We start from the raw sequence: 25,997 nt of genomic DNA on the forward strand, positions 1-25,997 counted from the left end.
TCCTTAGGATCTTACCATTAAGGTGTATAAGTCCTGCTAAGATTTGTTCTCCCAAAATGCAGCACCTCTCATTTATCTGAATTAAACTCCATCTGCCACTTCTCAGCTCATTAGCCCATCTGGTCAAGTTCCTGTTGTAATCTGAGGTATCCTCTTCGCTGTCCACTATACCTCCAATTTTGGTCTCATCTGCAAACTTACTAACTATACCTCTTATGCTCGCATCCAAATCATTTATGTAATTGACAAAAAGTAGAGGACCCAGCACCAATCCTTGTGCCACTCCACTGGTCACAGGCCTCCAGTCTGAAAAACAACCCTCCACCACCACCCTCTGTCTTCTACCTTTGAACCAGTTCTGTATCCAAATAGCTAGTTCTCCCTGTATTCCATGAGATCTAACCTTGCTAATCAGTCTCCCATGGGGAATCTTGTCGAACGCCTGACTGAAGTCCATATAGATCACATCTACCGCTCTGCCTTCATCAATTCTCTTTGTTACTTTTTTAAAAAACACAATCAAGTTTGTGAGACATGATTTCCCTTGCACAAAGCCATGTTGACTATCCCTAATTGTTGCCTTTCCAAATACACGTAGGCCCTGTCCTTCAGGATTCCCAACAACTTGCCCACCACTGACGTCAGGCTCACTGGTCTGTAGTTCCCTGGCTTGTCTTTACTGCCCTTCTTAAACAGTAGCACCATGTTAGCCAACCTCTCGTCTTGCGGCACCTCACTTGTTTCTGGATTAGTGGTGCTGGAAGAGCACAGCACCTCACCTGTGACTAACGATGATACATATATCTCAATAAGAGGCCCAGTAATCACTTCTCTAGCTTCCCACAGAGTTCCAGCCTCCTGCAATTTCTGATCACCTTCTTCGCTGTCTATGTTATCACCTATTTTACTGTCATCAGCAAACTTATTAATCATGCTTTGTACATTCTCAACCATATCACTGATTCAGATAATGCAGTAATAGGCCCAGCACCGAACTCTGAGGCACTCCACCAGTCATAGGCCTCCAGTCTGACAAGTATTCTTCCACTATTACCATCTGCTTCCTACCATCAAACCAATTTTGTATCTAATTTTCCAGCTCGCCCTGGATTCCGTGATCTAACCTTCTAGAGAGGCCTCCCACGTGGAGCCTTATCAAAAGGCCTTGCTGAAATCCATTTTGACTACATCTACCACCCTACCCTCATCAACCTTCCTAGTCACTCCAAAGAAGTCTAACAGATTTTTGAGGCATGATTTCCCACTTACACATATATGCTCACTATTCCATCAACCCCTGTCTTCCCGAACGCTTGTATACCTTATCCCTCAGAATCTTCTTATCTAACCCACCCACACAGATGTTAAGCTGAGTGATCTATAGTTCCCAGGCTTTTCTTTGCAGCCCTTAAATAATAGCGCAACATTCACTACCCTCCCATCTTCTGGGAGTTTACCTATGGCTAATGATGATGCAAAAAAAAATATCAGCCAGGGCCCCTGCACTTTCTTCTCTAGCCTCTTGCAGTGTTCCTGGATATACAGGGGAACCTCGATTATCTGAACATGATGGGCGGGCACTATTTTGTTCGGATAATCCATTATTCAGTTAAAATCGATTAAATGCCTTTCCTCTGGGGCTCAGAGTTTTTAAAGTCTGCCCCCTGTTCATGAGACAAGGCAGCAGCACACAGTGTGCGAGACCCTGCCCGCCCCCCGTCCCCCCCCCCCCCCCCCCGCCGCGCCCCATCCCCCCGCCCCCCCCCCCGCGCCGCGCCCCGTTCCCCCCCCCCCCAGCCGCGCCCCGTTCCCCCCCCCCCCCAGCCGCGCCCCGTTCCCCCCCCCCCAGAACCCCACCCAACACCCCAGGGCAGCCGGACTGGACACCAACAATAAGATTGCTGTTGCAGCTGCCTTGGTGCTGTAAGTCTCCAAAGAACACACACACAACTTTTTGACAAGTTCCACCTTTGCCCTATACAGGACAATATTGGAGAAATTATCTGGTGAAAGGTTGGGTGGGGGGGAGGGGGGTGGGGTTAGGGTACACCCCTCTGTAGAAGTCCAGGCAAAAAAAAAAGTGTAGAGAGACAGAGAGAGAGATCAGTCATTTGGAGACCGTGCCTGTTGAATCACTGTAAACAAAAGACACGATCACTGTTGGAAACACATCTTTGATGTAATGTTTCTATTGGGACCTCGAGATTTCCTTTGGATAATCGGTATTCAGATAATCGAGGTTCCTCTGTATCTGCAGGAGCAGGTGACTTATCCACCTCCATACATTCTAATACATCCAACACCTTCTCCACTGTGATTATGGACTGTCTCCAAAATATCACCACTAACTTCCCAAAGTCTTTATGTCTTTCTCCATGGTAAACACAGAGGAGAAATATTCATTGAAAACTTCGCCCATCTCCTGCAGTTCTGCGCATACATATCCACTTTGATATTTGAGGGGCCCTATTCTCTCTCATTATTCTTTTTCCTTTAATAAACTTAAACTGCCTCTTTGGATTCACCTTAATTTTCCTACCCAAGGCTATCTTGTGCCCCCTTTTCGCCCTCCTGATTTCCTTCTTCAGTAAACTCCTGTATTCCGTTATTTCATCTCTGATTAATAGTGATACTCCCCTTAAAACAAAATTGCAACTTCCCCTCCTCTCCCCTGCCTAAAGCACCTGTAGGAGAAAGTGAGGTCTGCAGATACTGGAGATCAGAGCTGAAAATGTGTTGCTGGGAAAGCGCAGCAGGTCAGGCAGCATCCAAGGAGCAGGAGAATCGACGTGTCGGGCACCGAAACGTCGATTCTCCTGCTCCTTGGATGCTGCCTGACCTAAAGCACCTGTACCCTTGCACATTAAGCTGCCAGTCCTGTCCCTCCCTTAGCCATCTTTTCGTAATGACAACAATATCCCAGTCCCATGTACCTATCCACACCCTGAACTCAATCGGCCTTACCAGTCAGCCCTTTCACATTGAAATAATTGCGATTTAATCCAACAGGCATTCCTTGCTCCCGGTCATGTTCCAGCCTGTCCTGTCTCTTCAACTTACTATTTCTGATTACCATATCTCTTTTGAGCCTCACAATTGCCTCGCTGCTGTCGAAGGAATGCTGGTTTTTGTAAATGGACATTTGCCCATGTTATTTTCAATTTCCAAATTAACCACCATATATTGGGTCTCCTAGTCCAAATCTTTGCTACAAGTCATAAATACTTAAGTACCCAGCATTATTCCATATGGCAATCCAACAAGGTAAAAAGCTTTCCAACCTGAAAAATATCCACTTATCCTCAGTTTCTACTTGCTGTTTTAGGTAGCCAATCTTTTACGCTTGCTGATATGTTAACCCATCCAGCAAAATTAATGATACTCTGCCTAAATGTGTCAAGTATTCAGAACAAAAAGAATAGAAATAACCAGTATGATCTTCTGGCCATATGGAGACATGGTTACAAAGAGATCAAAGCTGGAAACTTGTAAGAAATGGTCTCTAATTGGAAGATGTAGAATTGATGTGGATAGAAGTAGAAATAACAAGGAAAAGATTACCCCAGTGGGAGTAGTTTATAGACTCCCTAACAATGGCTATTCTGTAGGACAGAGAATGATAGCAAGTAAAATAAAAAGGCACTACCATAATCATTGGCAACTTTAATGTCAATGTAGGTTAGTAAAAACAAATTGGCAGAGGTAGCCGCAATGAAGAATTTGGGGAAGTTTCCTAAAACAGTGTACAGTGGATTCAACCAGAGAAAATGGTATTTTGGATCTGGTAATGTGAAATTTGACAGATTTAATAAATGCCCTCAGATCATATATCCCCAAGGAAAGTGTGACCATTACTTGTCAGAATGCAGCATTCCATTTGAGAGTCAGAAACTTGGGTCAGATACAATTGTGCAAAACTTCAATAACGGTAAAGACAAAGGAATGGAGGACAGAGTTCGCTGGAATGGACTGGGAAAGGAATTTATCAGAAAAGATTATTGATGAACAAAGGCAAACAATTAAGAAAAGACTTCATGGCTCAAAAGAAATATGTACACACCCGTGAGAAAGAAATATGTACACACCAGTGAGAAAGAAACATTCTAGAAAGTAACTGAAGAGTAATATCACATTGAAAGAAAAAACAGACAATGTGACAATGATCAGTGGTGTTCCAAAAATTTTGAAGAGTTTTTAAAACCAACAATAGATGACCAAAAATAATGAGGGAGAAAATAATCTTTAAAGGTAAATTAGCAAGTGATGTAAAAATGGATAGTATGAGCTCTTTATATGAACAGGAAGAGAGAGGCCAAAGTGAATATAGGCCTCTTAGAGAATGAGGCTGGCAAAACAGTGGGTAACCAAGAAATGGCAAAAGTGTTGGAAAAAAAAAGTACATTGCAACTATCTTTACAGTAGAGGACATTTATAGCATTCCAGAAGTGCTAAATAATCCAGGAGCTAAATGGAGGGGAAGAAACAAGTACAATTATTATCACTAGAGGAAAAACTACTAACGAAACCAATAGATCTAAAGGCCAGCAAGTGCCTTGGACATGATGGGCTGCACTCTATGATATTAAGAATAGAGATCATGGATATACAGGTAATCTTTTAAAAATCCTTAAATTCTGGAGAAGTCCCAAAGATTGGAAAACTGATGAGCTAAGGCCCTCATTCAAAAGAGGAAGTAGACAAAAAAAAGGTCATCATAGCCCAGTTCGCATGACATATAACATTGGGAGAATGTTAGAATATATTATGGATAATATAATAGCTGGCCATTTAGCAAGATAGAATATAATTAAGCAGAGTCAGCATGGCTTCATGAAGGGGAAATCATGCCTGACAAACTTATTAGAATTCATTAGAGGAGTTAACAATCAGGATAGATAAAAAGAAAACAGTGGATGTAATCGGTTTGCATTTCCAAAAGGCATTTTGCATACAACTTAATAATAGCCCATAGTGTCGAGGTATTATATTAGCGTGGATAGGGGATTGGCTGAACAATAGAAAATTAGGTTAAGGGGGATGTTTTCATGATGGTAACCTGTAACTAGGAGAGTTCCACAGATCAATGCTGGGGTGAAAATTATTTTCAATCTATATGAATTACTTGAACAATGGGAGTGAACATACTATTGTTAAACACGTGGGTAACATAAATATAGGTGGGAAGGCAAACGGTGAGGCTGACGCAGTATCTGAGGAGGGATATGGATAGGTTAGATGAGTGGATAAGATCTTAGCAGAAGGAATATAGTGTGGGGAAATTGAGGTTATGCACTTTGGCAAGAAGAACAGAAGAGCTGAGCATTATTTAAATGGAGATATAGAAAGCTACAATATAGAAGAACGCAGGGGGGTTCCTCATGTATGAATCACATGCATGTCTCACAAAAGAATCAAGCAACAGCCTGTCATACACACAATGTCACAGATACCACCATTACCATCCTTGAACATACAATACAGCACAGGAATAGGCCCTGCAGCTCACCAAGGCTGTGCCAATTCCTAATTCTTATTTAGACCCATTACTAATTGCCCATGTGCAGTTTCTATCCTGCAGTTTGCCTCCCATTTATGTGTCCATTGAGACATGCCTTAAACGCTGCTTCCACCAATTCCACTAACTGTGCATTCCAGGTATCCACCACCCTGTGTGAAAAAGTTTTCCCTGCACTTCTCCCGTAAAACCTTTCCCCCTCTCACCTTGAACCTGTGCTCTCTTGTAGTTGACCTTTCCACCATTGGAAAAAAAAAGCCTCTGACTATCCACCCACCTGTGCCTCTCAATTTTGTACACTTATATCAGGTCGCTCTCAGCCTCTATCTTTCCAGTGAAAACAATGAGTTTATCCAACCTCACGTTATAACTAAAACCCTCCAGAACAGGCAACATCTTTGTAAACCTTCTCTACATCTTCTACAAAGCATCCACATCCTTTTGGTGGTGTAGCAGTCAGGACTACTTGCAATATTCTAAATGTGGCCAAAGTAATGTTTTGTATAGCTGTAACATAACTGGCCAACTTTTAGATTCAATGCCATGTCAGAGGAAGGCAAGCGTGCTGTGTGCCTTCTTGACCATCTTATCGATGTGTTGCTACTTTCAGGGATCTGTGGACCTGTACACCCAGATACCTCTGTATGCCAATGCTCCTAAGGGTTCTGCAATTTCTTGTATAATTAACACCTTTGATCTTCCAAAATGCATTAGGTCATGTTTGTCCAGATTGAACTCCATCTGACAATTCTCTGCCCAAATCGCCAGTCTATCTATGTCCTGTTGCTATATCCTTTGACAATCCTCATCATTAACTGCAACTCCAACAATTTTGGTGTAATCTGCAGACTTACTACTCAGACCACCTACATTTTCCTCCAGGTCATTTATATATTAAAAACAATGATCCTAGCAATGATCTCTGTGGAATACCATTAGTTATTGATCTCCATTCAGAAATGCACCCTTTTACCACTACTGTATCTTCTATGACCAAGCCAGTTGTGCATCCATTTAGCCAGCTCACCCTGGATCCCATGAGACTCTATCTTCTGTACCAGCCTGCCATGAGATACCTTATCAAATGCATTACTAAAATCCATGGAGACATTCGCTGCCCTTCTTTCATCATTATTGTTCTCAAAAAAATCAAGTTAGTGAGACATGATCTTCCCCACACAAACCCATGCTGCTCATCACTAACAAGTCCATTCACTTCCAAATGTGAATAAATGCTTTATCTCAATATCTTCTCCAACAGCTTCCCACCACTGACAGACTCATTGGCTTGTTTCCCTTCTTAAACAAAAGATCTACACTGGCCATTCTCCAAACTTCTGGAACCTTGCCCGAAGCCAAAGATAATGCAAAGATAACTGTTAAGGGCCCAGTTGTTTCCTCCCTTGCCTCCCACAGTATCCTGGGATAGATCCTATCTGGCACTGGGTACTTGTCTATCTTAATATATTTCAAGACACCCTCCATTATATTGACTGGCTTGAGAGTATCACACACCATTCCCTAACCTTAACATCACTCACGTCCACCTCTTTGGTGAAAACAGACGTAAAATAACTCATTAAGAATCTGACCCATTTCTTCTTGCTCCACACATAACCGCCCCTCATCCTCGAGTGGGCCTACTCTTTCCCTAGCTATTCTCTTGCTTCTAATATGTATAAAATGCAATATAGTAACATCTCATTAAACACACCCCTTGGCAAAAAGGTAAATTCAAACAGATTTTACAGGCCGGAGGGAGCAACATCCAGAGCAATATCTGAGAGAAAGTCAGACAAATCCTCCTCTGAAGCTTCTAATACTTCTGGACTCCAACATCTTCTGACTGCTACAACCAAAAAAAACTAGAAAAAACCTGAACTGGGAGAATTGGCCACTCCCCTTCCATTGTTAAACTGGTAAACTCTCTCGACTCCTGGGCACCTCTGCCTTTACGATGTCTCTTCAAAAAAAAAGCCAAGGACAGAATAACCTTTTTAAAGTGACAGCATCAGCATCATAATCCTTCCTTCATTAAATACAGTTCCACACCAAATCCTGCACAGCAGTGTCCTGTCCTCAGTTTCATTAGAAAATGTAGCTAAACGATGCCAATCATATGTATTTACATGGTGCAATTAACACAAGAACAAATCTGATAAGGTCCTGTGGAAAAATGCATTTAACATAGAATGCTTTCCTATGGCTCTTGACATGAATACCATCAATCAAAAAGCAGAAAAAAAAGGGACAGATGATTAATAGATTTGAAGAAGCATCTTAAAAGTGAAATAAGGTAAAGGAGTCAAGAAATTTAGAGAGGAAATTCCAGATCATTGGGTCAAGGAAAGTGAAAGATTTGCAAAGATTTCAGGTTCGTAATACTGGAGGGTGATAGAAGGGGCCAACCTGATTTGAAATTCTGCTGCCATTCCTTCACCCTGTTGCTTTGTCAAAATCCTGAGCTCCATCCCTAACAGATCTGAATGTAGTGGTTCAAGATGGCTCATTTGCACATTCTCAAGGAAGAGGTGATAAATGATTAGCGACACAACTTGCTAGGTCTTTGTTCTGTCCCTCAGTTATAACTTTTTTGCTTTAAAAAAACCTTTCCTTTAAATAATGGAAAGATTGCAATAAACATTCACTACTAAAACCAGTCCACGATGATTTAACACTTCACCCAGCAGTCTCCAGTGAGATGACAGTAGACTTCATTGGCTGTAATATATTACCTACTGTAGTCGTGCCCATCAAACAAAATTGCAGAAGAAGGGGAAGGCCTATGGATAGTGAGATAGAATGATTGGGAATCACTCAGCACACAGTTGCGATGGGTTAAGTCCAGCCTGTTTCAGGATGGAGGATTGATGTTGTGGCTTTATGTTGATTTGCAGGTTTTTTAAAACTATGAAAATTTAAATGAAAAATACAAGTGAAAAAACACATCAAAATCTGTTAAGTTCAAAAACAACTTATTTATTACCATGTCTTTATAAATGTATTACACAAATACATTGAAGTCAAGTGGTTAATTTGAGAGCTGAACAGTCAAAAGCCTAAAGCTATTGGTTAATCTTTGGTGTCTGTGTGAACGCAACTACTGCATGACAATGTACAATTGGTATTCCTCACTTTGAAAATAGAGTCCTCAAAATAACCACAACTCATTTTGCAATTTTAAAAAAAATCAATTAATTTATAACTCTTTCTAGTCCAGATTGAACAAACAAATCCAATTCATGTTAAAGACAAGGAACTTGAAGCTTTGTACAGTTTAATTTTGTGACTAAAATGTACAAAAAGAAAAATCTGGAGACCAGACAATCACAAATGTTAGACTCTTCACAGATTTAGTCAGACTTTTCAGGTACTTTTTTTGACTTCATTAGTAAATAAAACTATAAAGTAACAACACTTTTGATAATGTGTTTGAAAGGGCTCAAATGAGTTTCCTTTCTATGCAGTCAACATATTCTGAGAAAGAGAAAGCAACATAGATCAAAATGACCTCAAGTTTAAAATACATTCCACATGATCAGTAGTATATTCTAACATTAAATCTTTCAAATGGACACCTGTTTGTAATGCATAAAACTGTAAATACAACTTGACATGCAAAAACACCAAAAGGTATAGTTATGATTTCTATTTTGTTTTAAAAAAGTGAAATGGGCAAACAATTAAAGATTGTAAAAGGATTAACAATTGCATTTCTGCAGTTAGGAATTGCCATTTTCTGTACTGTCAACCCAAGACATTTGAGAGCTTTTTATTAATAATTTTCATTACCCACCTTCCTCCTCATGTTTTCCTACAGTTACCTGGCAATAGTTTCACAAGCACCAGCAACTTTGTGTTTGCCTTCAACAGTAAGCTATTCAAGTTTGATAAGTCCCTATCCTCACCCAAGGGCGACAAGTGATAATGAGCAGGAAAGCAGGTTAATTTTCCTCACCCAATTCAATTGCTCTATGGTCAGTTAAAGTTTCCAATTGCTGACCCCACAATTAAAATTTTTCACAGAAAACTAAATGCAGAATGAAATTGGTCTTATTTGAAAACCCTTAATTCTGGGAAGATGCATTTTAAAAAAGAAAATCAAAGACTTGTGGAACTAGCTGGTATGGACCACAAGAAACCTGAACAAGGCTCTAACTTTGAAAATCGCTGCTCTCTATTCGGAGTCAATATTAATTGTTTTGATGCTGTCATTCACTGGGCCTGCAGTGTTATCTCAGTTTCTTCATATACAAAATAACAGCAAATACAGAGCAACAGCCATCTGATGGCAAATGGAACATCCAAAACAATCTTCAACTGAGTCAGTGACCATGTTGCACAATGCCCATCTTCACCCCCTCCCATATATATTTACATCAAACTTGCAGATTTTTAAAAAAATGTACAATGAAATAACTCAAGGAAATGAGAAGTTTTGGAATTACACAGCAGGTAAGAATGAAAGTCAAAAGGCAGATGGAAGGTTAGATCTAATGACGGTCCCCTAAAACGCAAGTTCATACTTCTGTCAGATGAGGTCTGACCAGCTCTACTTTACCACAATTACTCCTTTTTAAATATCAAATGTTCAACTTTTGCAGTTCATGTTCATCAATAAAAATAACTCTCAGAAGATTTATGGTCTGCCTTAGTTAAAAGACAAACAGCAAGTTACCTCATATGTCTGAAACAGATTCCATGCTCTCATAATCACTCCTAACTTAATGATCTCCTCCAGGCTGCAGTAGCATTTTTGCACATTTTACACAAGTATATTTTTCAAATTTCAAACAATAATCACTGAGTGTTATGAATGTAGTCTGATGAGGAATCATGCATCAAAAGTATTGTTGGGAAACCCCCTTTTGCAATACAAAATCTACATCTATGCAAAACTCGATAGTCTTGTCTTAAAATGTTTAGTGTTCACACGGAAGAAAAGAAAAGGGTTGGCTAGAATAAAATAGCATTTTGCCCCCCAAGTGAGTGAAGTATATGCTGAAATTGTAAATAACTTCGTTTCATTGCATTTTTGAAAAAAAAGTGAAATTCGTCAGCAAATGGAATTAACAAAGTACCTTTAATAGATTAAAATAACCCAAGGTGCTTTAAACAGGGGAAGAATCCGACAAACTCTAGTTTGGGCAACTTCAGCATGCGTCATTCTCCACCTCAATATGCCAGTTCCTCACTGGGAAGACAAATGGAGAATTAATGTCCCACGTCTTCACCCAAAGCAAGAGGGCAGGAAGGAGGAAGCAAATGCCAATTCTGTGATGTCTCTATAGTGGAAGGCAGGTGCCACACTAAAGTGAGACTGCAGATACACTTCTCAGTGTAGAGAGAAAAAACAAGCCAAGATGGCCTACTACATACACTCCTGCACATTGTCACGCATGTGCTTTCAGAGTAGCACTGGCACAAGCTTTGAAACAGTTCATTCTCCAGGTCTGGTGCTTCAATAATGCAAAGCAAAATGTGGATAATAAGTACTGCTTTCTCTTTTCCTGAACCTTCCTTTGTATACAGTTGCAGAAACCTGTCCCAACTTGCCCATTTTAAGCTTTCATATATAGCCGAAAGCCAGGTTTTGGCTTGTTCCAAGTAGTAATTAATAATGTACTTGCTGCCTATCCTTCTAACAGCTAAGTTCCCTAGGAATTAAAATGAGGCAACATTGGTATAGTTATTATTTTTGATCTGGGTAAATACTTGAAATCTCTAGAGCACAAGAGATTTGCCAAGAGAAAATGCCAAATTCCAAGCCCTAGAAACAAATTTTGCTGGGTTTGTTCATTTTTGTATCTCAGAGGAAATTTCAAACTTTATATTGGCAAGTGTTGCATTACAGATGCAGAGTGTTAAACATAGAGTGGGTGTGCATTAATGCGCAAGAAACAAATGAAATGTAAATAGAAGCAGGGACATGATCAATCCTCAAATTCAGGGATTTTCTCAGCTCCTAAAAATATGCAATCATAACAACAAAAGTAAAAAGCATTGTACTAGGTTGGAAAATAATTATTTTAGACAAAGTGTCCAGTTTAAATTGGATGAGAAAATTCTGGCTAACTCAGAAACCTGGACTGTCTAGGGGTGGGAACTGACAGGCAGCCTCCTTTCTCGACAATTTTGAGCAGCAATGGCAAGGAACATGAAGTTTTAGAAAACTGGTCCAAATCATCTCAGTCCACACATCCATCTAGTCAGAAGTGTGTACTGGAAAGTTGTTGAAATGGAGTGCAGTGGAGTATGATTATAAGCAGTGAAGTGCATGAGGAAACACAACCTTTCACAGTCCGATTCCAATGAAAATCGTTTCGACGAGAATAGATTTCCCCGTTTCCCAGCAGGGTGAAAGAAAACTTGAAAACTATGATTATTAAACAACACAAAAAGTTAACTTTTTAAAAAAAAAATCAATTGCAAATTCATGGACAGGAAAGTAAAATCCGAAGGAAATAAAGTCACAATAATTAATCCTGATTATATTCTAACTTCTCGGAAAAAAAATAAAATCTCTTCGAACTATATTACTATCCCATGTCACAAAATCAATAACAATTTATTTCCTTGTTATTGCATAGCCAAGCAATACTTTTTTTTCAGACAGGGATGCATTTAACTGAGTACAAAAACTGCAATACATTCATTTTTTGCAAAGAGCATTACATTACACCTGTATACCCTTCAATTGTGAAATCTATCTGCAGGCACTTAGATACAATGGTCATCCACCTTTTAATTTTGGTGCAGATTATTTTTAATCAGTTTTCATATGTTATGACACTTCCAGGGCAAGTGGAACTTGAACTTGGACTATCTGCCCAGAAGGTAGGGTTGGTACCCGTGCACCACAAGACCCATCCACCCCTTTACAGTATATGCAGTGAATAAAGTTATTCACCTGTTAAGTTTTACTTTGAGTTTTTGAAAGTGATATCAAGGCTGCTAAATGGTAAAAAATGTTGTTATTTCACAATTGGTTTCAGCAACAAGAACTCCATGCTCAGTTCCAGCACAGTTTGGACGCAGAGTATAGAACCATCCATCTGTCTCACAATACCTGCTAACCCATCCCCAAACAGCATAGTGTGATATTTTCACATACGAGCCAACTCGATGACCTAAGAATATCAAATTTTAGTGCAAAGTTAACGGCCACTTTCTACTGAGTTCTGCATCAACTGTGCTGCCCAAATAAATGTTCAACTATGTATCTGTCTGGCAGTGCAGAAAAGAGGAAGAATCAATTCATCTAGTGTGCAATCCAAATTGCAAAGGTAAAACAAGAATGTAATTCAGGGAACAACTTAAATTTTAACCTCTTTTCTCAAACCTCTTCACCAACACAATAAAAGTAGCTTTCAACAGCTTGCATTAACTGAATCAGGCTGACAGGTGGCACTTATGGAAAAGGTGGAGTCTATGACACAAAAGTGTTTAAAATGTTTCAGGTGACAACACCACAAATGAAAGTGTTGAGCAACAAATCTAAAGAGATCAGGCCAATGTAGTGTTTATGGGCACTTAGCTTAATAAAAATAAGTCAGCCTTGAAAACAGATTCACATATTCAGAAGATACAAGATAAAGACTGTGTCAATACGACAATGTGCACAGAAACTTTCACACACAGTACATTATTGTACAATTCAATACAGAAGTAAAAAAGGATAGTTCCACCAATAGATTTTCCAATGGCTATGTAGTACAATCTATGGTCTGAAATGATTTTAAGAAAACCCATCCTAATACATTGCTAAAAGCATGAGTAGCCATAAATATAGCTATTTAACTGCAAACAATACAGATAAATAAAAAAATCCTGTCACAAAGGTCAAATTAAAACTGCAATTTGATTTGTAATAAAAAAATCTCAACTAGAATTATACAAATCAATGGATGAAATTTAAATAGTTCAACATTGTAAAAAAAAGAAATGTGCATCATTCATCCAACAGGTTTAAACGTTTTGTCTTATTTGCTTTCCAGCCTTTTCTAGCCAAATACATTGCAACACAAACTTTACTCAAGCATCACTCTATCCACTTCTGAGTCCTTAAGACATGTCAACAAAAACAAAAGAAGCAATTTTGCATACTTGAAAGAGATCAGCACCCAGTAGGTTGTAGGTTCACGTCCTAAACCAAATTCAGCACAAACATTCCAAACTGACAATGCAGTGTTGCAGTAAGGAAATATGGTAAAGTCGTACTTCCAAATCAGGATGGTAAATGGCTCGGAGGGCAGTCTGCTGCCCTTGTCCTTCTATACTGATTGTGGGTTTGGAAGGTGCAATCTAAGAAACATTGATGAATTTCTGCTCTGCATCCTGCAGATGGTCCACATTGCTGCTACTGAGCATTGGGGGCAGACCAAGTTGATGTTTGTGGGCTGGGTGGGCTGCTTGGTCCTAGATGGCATCAAGATTCTTGCTATAAGATGTACCAATCCAGGCAGATGGAGAGTATTCAATTAGATTCCTGACTTGTGCTTGGTAGATGGTGAACAGGATATGGGGAGTCAGGAAATGTGGTACTGGCTATTGGATTCCTGCTGTTATAGCCATTGTATTTATGTGGAAAGTTCAGTTCAGTTTTCTGTCAATGGAAACTCCTAGGAGGTTGATACTGCGGGTTCAGTGATGTAATGCTATTGAATATCAAGGAGCGATGGTTAGATCATCTCCAAAAAAGGAGATGATCATTACCTGCTATTTGTATGGCATGAAGGCTACTTGGTGAATTTTCATTCATAATTTCCTTGGTATCAAGATTGCAGAAGAAAATATTGAAAGAAAAGTACATTTCATTTCTCAAATATAAAATGTGAACATCAAGTTCACATAAAAATAACAGAGAAGCACACCAAACCTGCAATGACAAATATATCTCAGAAATGCAATGCTTAATGGAACAACACAAATGTTTGATACCAATTATCCTGTAGATTCTCAAAGACACCCAATTAACACAACTAACCTGTGAGCTGTTACATTAATGACCTGCATACACAAAACATTACTTTCTTAGCTTATCTTATATGGAAATCTTATTAGCAGACTACATCACCCAGCACTTTCATATTATGTTCATTACATACCTTGAAACTTTCTTTGCAAATAATTCTAAATTCTATTATGTACCTTTTCCTTCTCATTTCTTTTGCCATGCTCCAATTATTGAAAAATGACAAGCTCCTGATATAGATGTTTACAACAAATAACATCAAACCTATCAAGTATTTTCAGTTATTTCTCCATGACAAGGTTAAAACAGATGAAATGACTGGTGAAACTTAATTCAACAGTCCAGCAATACTGACACTCTCCAGTGTAGAATCCAATTGCATTCTTATAATAATTACAGGATTTTGCTGACATTACACTATTTGGAAGTCCATTGTCCACATTGGTCAGTGTTTGTCATGAAAAAGAATTTGCTAACAGTCCTAAAGTTAAATTCAATAACTTCAATAGCCCACCTACTCCCCTCGACCCAGGTCTACTTTCAATGAATTGTTAACAACCCTGCATGCCTTCATAAGATTCTATAGCTTCCTTGTCGGCCCCAACATCCTGTCTTTCAGCTCCAAATCTTCCAGCATAACTTGGACTCTGTCACTAGGAAGACAAGCAAGGAGGCTGGAAGAGCACTACACGCTAGGGAGCATCCGGAGGTGGAGAAGTCAACATTTCGGGTGAAATCATTCTTCTCACTGTCACTAGGTAGCAGACTTACAGCTCTTCTCCATGTTGTCTTCTATACTAAATGCCTCTACCTCCTCTTGATAACTAGAACTCTGAGCAATATTCCAGTTGTGGCCTGACTACAACTCTATATAGTTTGGATAACTATATTATTTGACTTATTTTCACCAATATGTAGCTTTACATTCTATTTGCACTGTCAATTGCTGCTTAAGACTAATGATTTATTTGATGATAAATGGAAAACTACTGATTATTAGGTCCAAGACACCAACACAGAAGGCTGCTGTACTGACTCTGAGAATTTGTATAACAAATAGTAAAATCTTTCCTCCTCTCTCCCCAAAGCACACTTTTTCTCCCTGAAAGAAATCACTAATTCTGACTGAAACACAATACAAGTTCTTCAGTAGCTTCAAAAAAAGTGACAATCTTTCTCATGAACATGCAGTCAGCAAGTTTTTTTCACTGCTGGAGAAAACCAGTCAGTCAGTCAGTCATCACCTATACTGAAGATTTTCTATTACTAATCACTGCAGAGTAACTGGAAGTAGGAGCAATGCCAGACTTGTCTTAACTTGGAAACATTCAGAAACATCAAAATACTTCAACTCTTGCGTATAAAAAAAAAAATCTGATTTAGGAACTTCTTGACCTTCACATGGTGCATTTCAAGCTGAGGCACAAGCAGAACCATGACTGTCAATATTATAAGGTCAAATTCAAATTTGATTACCATTCAAATCAAATGAAAAAGTATTAGGCAGCATTATGATCACCATCTAACCTAAATGGATACATCCTAAAATAAATGAAGTTGATTACATGCACATTCAATTGTGTTTCATTGATAGACTTTTTTCTTGTTTCAATGCATGCCATAAATTGGCTATTGCAATAAGTTCATTAATCAAGATGCACATAAGGAAATCAATTAGGGATTGATGTGACTTGATGTAATGTTAAACTTGATGTAATGTTTAACATTACATCAAGCCATTTATAAAGTTACTAAATTTATAAAGTTACTAAACTTGGATACTCCAGCATAAATCAAAATCAAAAGATAGGATAGTAGAAAATGTCTGCCACTAGCATAGTTAATCGTTTCCGATAGACCACAAGACAAATATTTCTGAGATGAATCATCTCAACAATAAGTGCAATTAAATCTTAATATAATTCATCCCCCACTGTTTGACAGAAACTAAAAAGCATTTTACTGGGAACAATAATTACTTGTAAAACTTATGCAACAAATAAAAAACAAAGATGGATCCATGTCAATATAAAATGTTATACTAGTGATGAGAATTTTTTTTTGTCAATTAGAGCTTGAACTGTTGCGAATCCGAATCTTTTCTCTTGCTTGAACATCAAACATATTGCAGGGAAAGAATTAACTCTTTACCACAAGTCTTTTCACATTAGCTGATTAAGAAAGGAAATTATCAGCCAATTTTAAAGATTGGATTAACTTGAAAAACAAAGTATATACTGAAATCCTAGAAATTTATTCACAACCACTGTCAGCTGAACTGAATATTAAAATGTCACTATAATTTGGGTTGGGGTTGAGGAATTCTGAATCACCAGGTTATGCCAAGCTTTCAGGAATGTACAAATTTGAAGACTGTGTACTTATTGAGTAATTGGTATAAATTCTGCTTTTCTGAGAATAGGTGCATGCGGGAGCAATACTGATGAAGGGCACTTGCTATGAGATCTTCAGGCAAACAAAAACAAATGGTAAAGTCAAGCTTCCAAAGTTTAATCATGGCATGGTGTGTAAAAGCACATGAACAAATCTTTTCACTGCACAGAAAACCATAAGGAACTCCTTTTGATTCCTTTACCAGATCAAAAAGATGATTTTATAACAGGATGAACAAACTGAGTGGGCATTTCTTTAAAAAATGAATTCACGTGTACAAATCAAATAATAAACAGATAATTTTAAATTTGGGTTGCTGATTAAAGACATGCTAAAAGCTGCATAATGAAAGAGGATTTGTTTGAATGGATAAGGGATGGCATTTTACATATAAAAAGAAATCCTCTTTCAAATCTTCATCCCGTCTTGAAGACAGCCAAGTTGTCAATCTTTATGCATGAAATGGGGATGACATGCGGTAGGAATAGTGAGGAGAGAGAAAGGAAATCACAGGCAAACCCAACGTTACTCTCAAGTGATGGCAAGGAAAGTGTAAGTTTCATCTAAAAGTTACTGAATAGTGATATACAGCAGCAAAACAGGGGTGTTGTGACAAATTGTAGCACCTTTTACTACTGTCTTATGTAAGATCAGCTGACTCAGCTTACGCTATCATCAAATCTTCATAAGACTCGGAACAACACTATGATATTTGAATGTGCCTTGCTGATCATCTAAAACTGGAGTAGAAAAATGTTAATTATTTTAAAAAGGTCAAAGCACACAGTAGACTTCCCCAATAGTACTGTAATGAAAGAAAGTGTATCCCATAAAACAAGGACATCTGTCATTAACTACAATCTACAATACATCATTCATTAGAAGCTTCAAAACTATCTGGTGGAAGTATTATAGAGATTTAAAATGAATAAATATGGAAAATAAGTAGCAGACAAGTTAATATCTGAGAGATTAACATTTTGGGCAGAAATCACTCATAGGGAGAAATTCACTTGAAGAGAAATGTTGAAAATGAAAAGAAACACAAAGGTTGAACTTTAAAAAATATAAATAAACAATCATGAAATTGATCAGTACAATCAGCGTTTAAAAGAAAAGACTGATCATGGGTTCAGCAAACTGCTGCTCAATTTCATAATCTTGTGTGTCCATTTTCAACCATGTGTGTTTTCTCTAAAACTCTGTAGTAATCTAACCTGCTTCAGAAGTTCATATGATTCAGTGATTTTATCTGTACAAATGAAAAGATTGAAAGCAGAAGTAACAACAGCCTTAAATTTAATATATAAAAATGAAACAGAAATAGACTTGGATTCTACTGTCAAAATTTGGCAATGTTAGTAATTTTAAAAGTGCAAGTGAAACCATCATTGACACCACAACATAGTGATCAATCTCAGATGTAGCGCTTACATTAAACACGTCTTTCTGCAAATTACATCAAGATGATCCTATTTTCTTCCCCTCTTCTGCACAAATAAGTGATTAAAAGGGGATTATCTGCAACTTGCCAAGATGAAACTTCTGTGCTGCTGTGAATCTTTGCTGCTCTAAAAGCAAATATTACATTGTTCAATTAATGTGACTAACTCTTTGGTAGCAAGAGCTGAAATGGTGTTTACATTTAAATATATGCCATCCTTACTGTTAAGAGTACCGATACTTTATTTTTCCTGTAATCAAGTTTAGTCGTAAAGTGGTGAAAGATTAACCAATAGTAAAGTGAAGCTAGTGCTGAAGGTTTGCAAACATAGAACACATCAGTTAATCATTAGTCTTGTTGCCCATAGTTAGTTCAAGGATCATAGTCAATCTTAGCTTCAGTTAGCAGATTGGCACATATTTTCTTCAGCTGAATCTTACGAAAAAGTACTTTATAGATTTGTGTCTAGCATCAGTTATGAAAAGAATCGTTAAAAATAAAAAAAAACTCAATGGATGGGATATTGTCAGCTGAATGGGGGTCTCACTCTTTCATAGAATTGGTTCTCTGATAATGAGGCCTGACGGAACCAAGTGCCTTTAATGCTCTCAGACCTTCTGCACTTTGAGATACCCAAGAGTTGAAATTCCACCTCAAAATTGGTAACCAGAATGTACTGCAGGGACACTGTTGGCAGTTGGCACTACTGCATCTAGAGACTTAAGATCATCATGGTGCCACAGGCCAAAAAAGCAAGTGGATCCAGTCTGGGGTCTTGTGAGGGACAGGCAGTTGGAGACAAGAGCAAGAGCGTGATTTTTAGCCACCATCACCCTAGTCAATGCCAGGTTCCTTGGTTGGGGATAATCCCACCACCAATTCCATTCACCCTCAGGAGACCCTTCCCCAAGTTACAATCAAGCTTCAATGGGATCAGGGATAATGGGTGACAAGTGGATCATTGAGTTTATATCATGTGTTATTGGGAATCTTGTGCTAGCCCCTTGTGCCCTTTGGGGAGGTTTGGCTGCCACAGAGAGACTGACGCAAAGCAACGAAATGAGCCCAGCCTACATGTTTCTCATTATGATGGGTTACATTAAATCTTACCCAATTTGTAGCTACAGACTCTTAACATTATTGTCCTGTACTGAAATTCTATAATTTTTTAAGTTAAAATTAAAAAAAAGCATAACAGAAGGTCCTCCATTAAAACTTCACACAAACTTTACTGCAGTAAACGACAAGTCCAAATGGAAATAGAATTTTTAAGATTGCTTGGCTATGATCAATTTGCAGTTCACAGTACTGTGCAGAATTCTTAAATTTCAGAATTTAAATAAAGTTGATGAACTTGAGTGCTGCAAACTCTGTTGCCTTTTACAATAATGATAAATTAAAAAGGAAATGTTTAGTTACAACAAACTGAACAAATAGAACTACATGAGCCTCTCTTGCAATATTACGACTAAATAGAACAATAAACTGATACTTATGATGATAGTTTATAATAGACCTGTCAGTGTTGCTGAAAGTTTTATTTTCTTCAATTTGAGAAGGTGAGAAAGGCTCATACCAAAGCATTTTTGTCAATCATAATGGGGGGCAGATGAGGGGGAGCAAGGTGTACTCCGAAGTTACAATTTGGACATAATAGTTTAATGTTGATACAGTATCATCTCTTTAGCAGAATACTGTTAAAGTCCATACTTGAATGCCAAACACATGCTAACCAGATGTATTTGTATTAATTCCATGATAAACAAACAAATTAATTACATGAAGCATAATTTAGAGCTGGTGTGGAGGGTGTTGCGATGACAAATTTCGCCAATGGCAGATTCTAAGGAAATCTTAATTCTTAGAATCTGGCATAAATAGAAAGGCCACTAAGTCGTCCACCCTCCCGCTTTGAACTCTACCCTTTCCTGAGTATATTCTATGGAAACACTTAGTGTAATGCTCCATTTTATGGGTCACTACCTTTCACCATTACGTTAATTTATTATACAAAATACTTATTTACTACAAATCGGCCTCAACATTATGTTTGGCTCATGATTCTGAAAGATACATCTTCCCTGATGTCAATTGCTGTCACTACTAACAAATCAGTCTTTCACTCATTTTCAATTTACTGTAATTTTGTTTTTAAATTATCCATACTGGTTAAGCAAGTCCAAAGTGGAGACAGTTCAAAGTTACTCATCATATGAAGGGTGACTTGAGATGCAAGAATGGTTGTGCTGTATTACATCTGTTCTTCTGTTCTCTAGTATATCTAATGTCACCATCTTTTGATATAGGTCAGTGCTGGAAGCGAACTAATTTCATTCTCAGAGATAGCATTTTCTTCCTTTTCTCTTTAGTTTTAGTTCACATCGTTCAGAACTCTCATTTGTTCTCTGCTACCTTTGGTGTGGTCACAGATCAGGGTTTCTAGAATATCACTGTGCATCCAACACTATCATGGAAGTCCTGTTCCTTAATAGATGCTATATAAAAATCACAAGATGACTATGAGAACAGGCATCAAAGCACGAAAGAGAATAACCTCTAGACCTGAAAATAATCTTTTGGAGTCATATTGATTAAGACACCTCTGCTTACAGTAGACTCCCATCCATGCTGCTAAATAGGGAGGTGTGACTGACATTCAAACTCCAGCTTTGTCTCCAATCTGCTGATTGCCTGAGGCCCATTATTTGCAGAAAACCCCAATAATTCCATGAGCCAATTACTTGTAAGCCCATGCTGACTGATCCTTGAGCTATAGGATATACTTGGGCCTTAACTAGAGTAGAAACCACAGTCAGCATCATTCCTGTGCTGGAAAAAAACTGATTAAAATTGTCATTCTTCATTTCCACTGAACCCAGTCAATCAAAATGGTTGAACCGGTGAATGTTAACAGCTAACAGAACAATTGCCTTTATGATATTACTGAAGCCTCATATTACTGAATATTAAAAACACATCATAAAGAATCCATTTCAATGCTTGTATTGGTTCAATGATATTAGGCCAGTCCCATTTAAAGCAATGATTGTGTAACACTGGCAAATTTCCATCATATAAAAAAATATGCTTCAATGTAGCACCCAAGTAACAAGTGTGGTGATTTTTGAAAAAACAAATCTAGGTTTTACTTTGTTCCATCAGTAATACCAATTTCATATTTTACCTTTCACCTTTCTTATCCAAACCAATTTTTCTAAACTTCCAGAGAATGAAATTGTGCATTATATTGTCATATATTCATTCAGTCCACGCCCATGGCACACTTGCTTCCAAGTTATGTTTAGAGATTAATCTAGTGGAATTCCAAATAAATCCGAGACTTGAATCTTAATTTCAGTTGTGTGTCTGTTCGTGGCTCCACAGACTGAAAGCAGTTTTGAAAGTCCTACGGCAAAATTTGCACATGAATGGCCTTTCGAAGGTAGCTGCTGCAAGAGGTGGGGCATGGGTAAAAAGTGTATCTGCTGCCTGTGGGCTACCCGTCTTGTCTGAATTATTTAAGGGTGGTTCAGGTTCAGGAGACTGCTCCTGGGGTGGTACAGGGAGTGGTGGTGGTGGTGGTGGTGGTGGTGGTGGAGGGGGAGGTGGTGGACAAGAGGAAGGGCTCCTCACAGGTTTAGAAAATTCAAGGTGGTCTGCTGACTGAGAAATATGGGACTGAAAGTGGCTCCAGAGACGGAAGTTGGTACGGAACGCTTTATGGCAAACGTGGCAAATAAATGGCTTAACAGCACACAACAATTCCTGATGACGCTCCAGTTGCTTGTGTATCGTGAAGATCTTGCCACATTTTTCACATGGCCAAAGACCACGCTCTCCTTTGCATGTCAGGTCCTCTGGTTCCCCACTGGAACTGTTGGGTTCTGATGTCACATCTTCCAGATGAATGGGATTTGTGGAAACCACATCAGGTAGATGATTATTGTTACTGCTTGTATTTCTCCGATTAGAAATACTCAAATCTTCAGGAAAGCAAGAAGAATCTTCAGAGTCAACATACATTGGCTCTGAAGAGTCACTGCAGGCATCGTATTCTTTTGATGTACTTGGACTGACAATAGCATCCTCTCCTGCTTCAGTTTGAACTTCTTTAGGCAAGACACCATTTTGACATATTGGATCCAAATTGGATTTTTCCACTGGGGCCATTGTGTTTTCATTGTGAACTTCAATCTGATGACGCCATATGCTGAAAGATGATTTAAATGTACGTTTACATTCTAGACAGGTTAACTTCTTATACTCGCACTGATTTTCATGCTCCTGTTTCAGTTCTCTAGAGCAGAACCTAAGGCTGCAGTAGCAGCACACAGTAACATTCCTACAGATTCTCTCATGCTTTGTCTTTTCTGCCAATGACGACATTTTGGTATTACAATGCTCACACTGATGCTCAATATTATCTTCACTTACATTTTCAGTAACAACTTGTTCTTTTGTTTTGAAAGCCCTGTTATAGAGTTTGCAAACAAAGGGCTTCTCACCTGGGTGGGTCTTCATGTGTTGCCTGTAACGTGACAGAAAACGAAACAACTTTCCACATGTAGTACAAATGTATACTCCTTTAGTTGCAGATTTCAAATTTTTCTTGAATCCTTGTTCTGACCGCAGCCCTGAGTAACTATGAGATGATATTTGCCTACGCCGCAACTTGTGAAATAAAGCCTTCTTGATCTCTCTTTCACGCATCATATCATTCAGTTTCTTTTGAAATTTTTCTTCTGGAACTAGACTGGAGCTGGTAGCTGCTGATGGGTTCATAACTACTCCATGTTGGGTTTGGCAATGTGTCCAAACTTTGAAATTGGTAAGAAATCTCTTGTGACAAATATCACATACATATGGCTTATCTGGGTTATGGTACATATCGACATGCCGGAAAAGACCTGCTGCGGATCGGAATATCTTGAAGCAGGTCATGCACTTGAACTGTTTGCCAGTTATTGCTGATTCAGACTCTGAATATTCATCTTTGTTCTCATCAGTCTTTGACAGATCAAGATTAGTATCATCTGCTGTCGGGCTTGAACTTTCCTCAAAGCTCTGCGCTATGTTGGGAGAATGCTGCAAAGTTTCTGATTTTTCATAAAGTTTTGCATTTTCAGCCAAGAACCTCCTCTTCACCGGAAGCATTGATACTCTTCTGTTCCTCTCCACATTTTTCACAGCAAAGTCCTTACTGGTAGACGGTGAAGTTTCTCCTACTGTAACCGTAATTATATCAGAAGTATCTGACGCAGGGCTACAGGGCTCGGTTTTTATTTTAACAGCTGATGGCAGAGAGACAGCATCAGTTTCAGCAGCCGGAGATACATTAAGTTGTCTTGGTCGACAAGACTGATCAACCTTTGGCTTTTCCTTTAGAAGCTGCTGTTTAATGGAGTCTGTAATCGATGACTTCTGAGATGATGCATCACAAGTCAACTCCAGTGGTTCCCGTTTACAGATCTGTGATCCATAGGTCATTTTCAGATCAAGAGACGAAGAGTAGGAAGGGACTTGGCTATCCATAGACAATGACCTGCGTAGGAGACTCTTCACCAATGGGCCACTGCTAACAACACTTCGGCTGCTAGGTGGCAATCTTCCAGGTTGAACTGTATGCCCAACTTTGGTGTAATATAGCAAATTACTCTCTTCAGTTTTGCCAGCATTTACCGTGTTCCCAGCTTTTTGTTGGGAATATGGATGTCCTGTAGTTCCATGAAATGAAAATGCGGGTGAAAGTTGTGGCTTGGGTAAAGGCTTTCCATTTACCAAGAGATCAGTCAGACTTTGCCTCACCTCAGAAATATTGCCAGTAAAACTTGAAGTGCCATCTACACTCATGGAATTTCTCCTATCAGGCCAAAACCTCATTCTATTTTGATCATCCAGAGATTTGAATGTTGCATAGAATTTAGTGTTACCTAAAGTTCCATGAATATCTTTTAACAAAGGTTGTCCTTTATCATCCAAAAGATGAGTTGTATCAGCATCTCTGGATAGAGGATTAGAATTTGCTCTTAAAGCATTCATCAAAGATGAAGACTTAAAACTGTGACTTGGATTGTCCTCAGATGGTCCCTTATTTTGACTTGAATCCCCTCCCTTTGCTTCAGATTCAGCATTACTTTTATCAAGGTCACTGCGACTCTGACACACAATCACACTCCGTGGCTGGGCACTACTTCCATCTTCACCAACTTTGCCATGCTTCTTGACTGGATTTGGAGCACAAGAAATCTGAGGTGTCTGTGATGGAATGCTGGTCAGAAAAGAGATACCAAGGTTGTCACCAAGAGCGTGGACAGCTGAAAGGCTTTTCTTCTCTATGAAGAGGGATGAGGAATAGATGTAATTTAGAATATTCTCAAAGATAGCTGCTTCACAGAGATCCAACTGGAAGACCGATTGGCTTTCATTCTCTTTCTTGGTAAACAAAGAACGGAAATAGTCACTGCTAGCAGCCAAAACATTCTTATGAGCCCGGAATTTATGGTCACCAACAATTAGGACAACGTCACAAAGTTGGCCTTTTAGGCGATCCTCGTTAAGTGCACTCAGGAGCGAGATGGCATGTGCTGGATTGATGTAGTGAAGTAATCCTTCCATTGTCTGCTCTACCTGTAAGACAGCAGAATAATGAAGGTCAAAATTGGAGAAATCAATAACAAATGTAAAGAGGATGAAAGCATCAAGATGTTTTAAAAGCTTTAGATGAAGGTTTACAAACAACAGACATTTGCCTATCTGCATTCCAAGAGCACAGCGAGGTTTGAGACCTTTGTACCAGACAAAAAAGTGAGAAAGGCAGATGCTGGAAATCACAGCCTAGATTAGAGTGGTGCTGGAAAAGCATAGCAGGTCAGGCAGCATCCGAGGAGCAGGAAAAATCGACGCTTCAGGCAAAAGCCCTTCATTCCTGAAGAAGGGCTTTTGCCTGAAACTTCGATTTTCCTGCTCCTCGGATGCTGCCTGACTGGCTGTGCTTTTCCAGCACCACTCTAACCTCGACCCTTGTACCAGATACTTAGGTACTTAGTTACCAGAGTTTAAATGGTAAGAGATTGACTCGATAAATCCAAGAAAAAGAAAAATTCGGAAACAGTTCAAATACATTGTAATCTTTAGCCCACAAAACGTTTAATCGGAAATGTAAGCAAATTCCCCTACCCCAAGGCTCACATAAATTTATCAGTATTAACTGAGAATTAGTATGTCAAGACATTTTCCCAGTTTGTGCACCATCAACAATGAGTAATAACTAGCTGAGGAGAGATTACAATACTGCAAACTAAGCTAGGGGTTTGAATGTATCATAAATCACAGTCCGAGAGCCAACAACCATTACACGACCAAGAAGATCACCTGTTAAATTGAAGGTAAAACTTTTATGCCAAATATTGCTTGTCATAATGGATATGGGACAGCATGCACAGCATTTTGCTGTTTCGGTAATGTAAGAATCCATTCTCCTCGTGTCTGCGTGGGTGTCCTCCGGTTTTCTCCGACAGTCCGAAGATGTGCTGGTCAGGTGAATTGGTCACGCTAAATTGCCCATATAGTGTTTGGTGCATTAGTCAGGTTTAAATATAAGGTACAAGAATGAGTCTGGGTAACTTACTCTTTGGAGGGTTGGTGTGGAATTGTTGGGCCAAAGGGCCTGT

General features: G+C 38.8%; 1 protein-coding gene across 1 annotated transcript in view; it reads right to left on the reverse strand.

The window, feature by feature from the left end:
* Positions 1 to 8,505: 8,505 nt before the first annotated feature.
* zbtb21 (zinc finger and BTB domain containing 21) overlaps positions 8,506 to 25,997 on the reverse strand; it is a 69,982-nt gene continuing 52,490 nt past the window's right edge. Inside the window, exon 2 of the mRNA XM_072585721.1 lies at positions 8,506 to 24,954. Within this exon, the coding sequence (XP_072441822.1) occupies positions 21,682 to 24,954 (3,273 nt within the window). The 3' untranslated portion in view covers positions 8,506 to 21,681. The remainder of the gene's footprint in view (positions 24,955 to 25,997) is intronic.

Source organism: Chiloscyllium punctatum, chromosome 15 (assembly GCF_047496795.1).
Source record: "Chiloscyllium punctatum isolate Juve2018m chromosome 15, sChiPun1.3, whole genome shotgun sequence".
NCBI classification, from domain to species: Eukaryota; Metazoa; Chordata; class Chondrichthyes; order Orectolobiformes; family Hemiscylliidae; genus Chiloscyllium; species Chiloscyllium punctatum.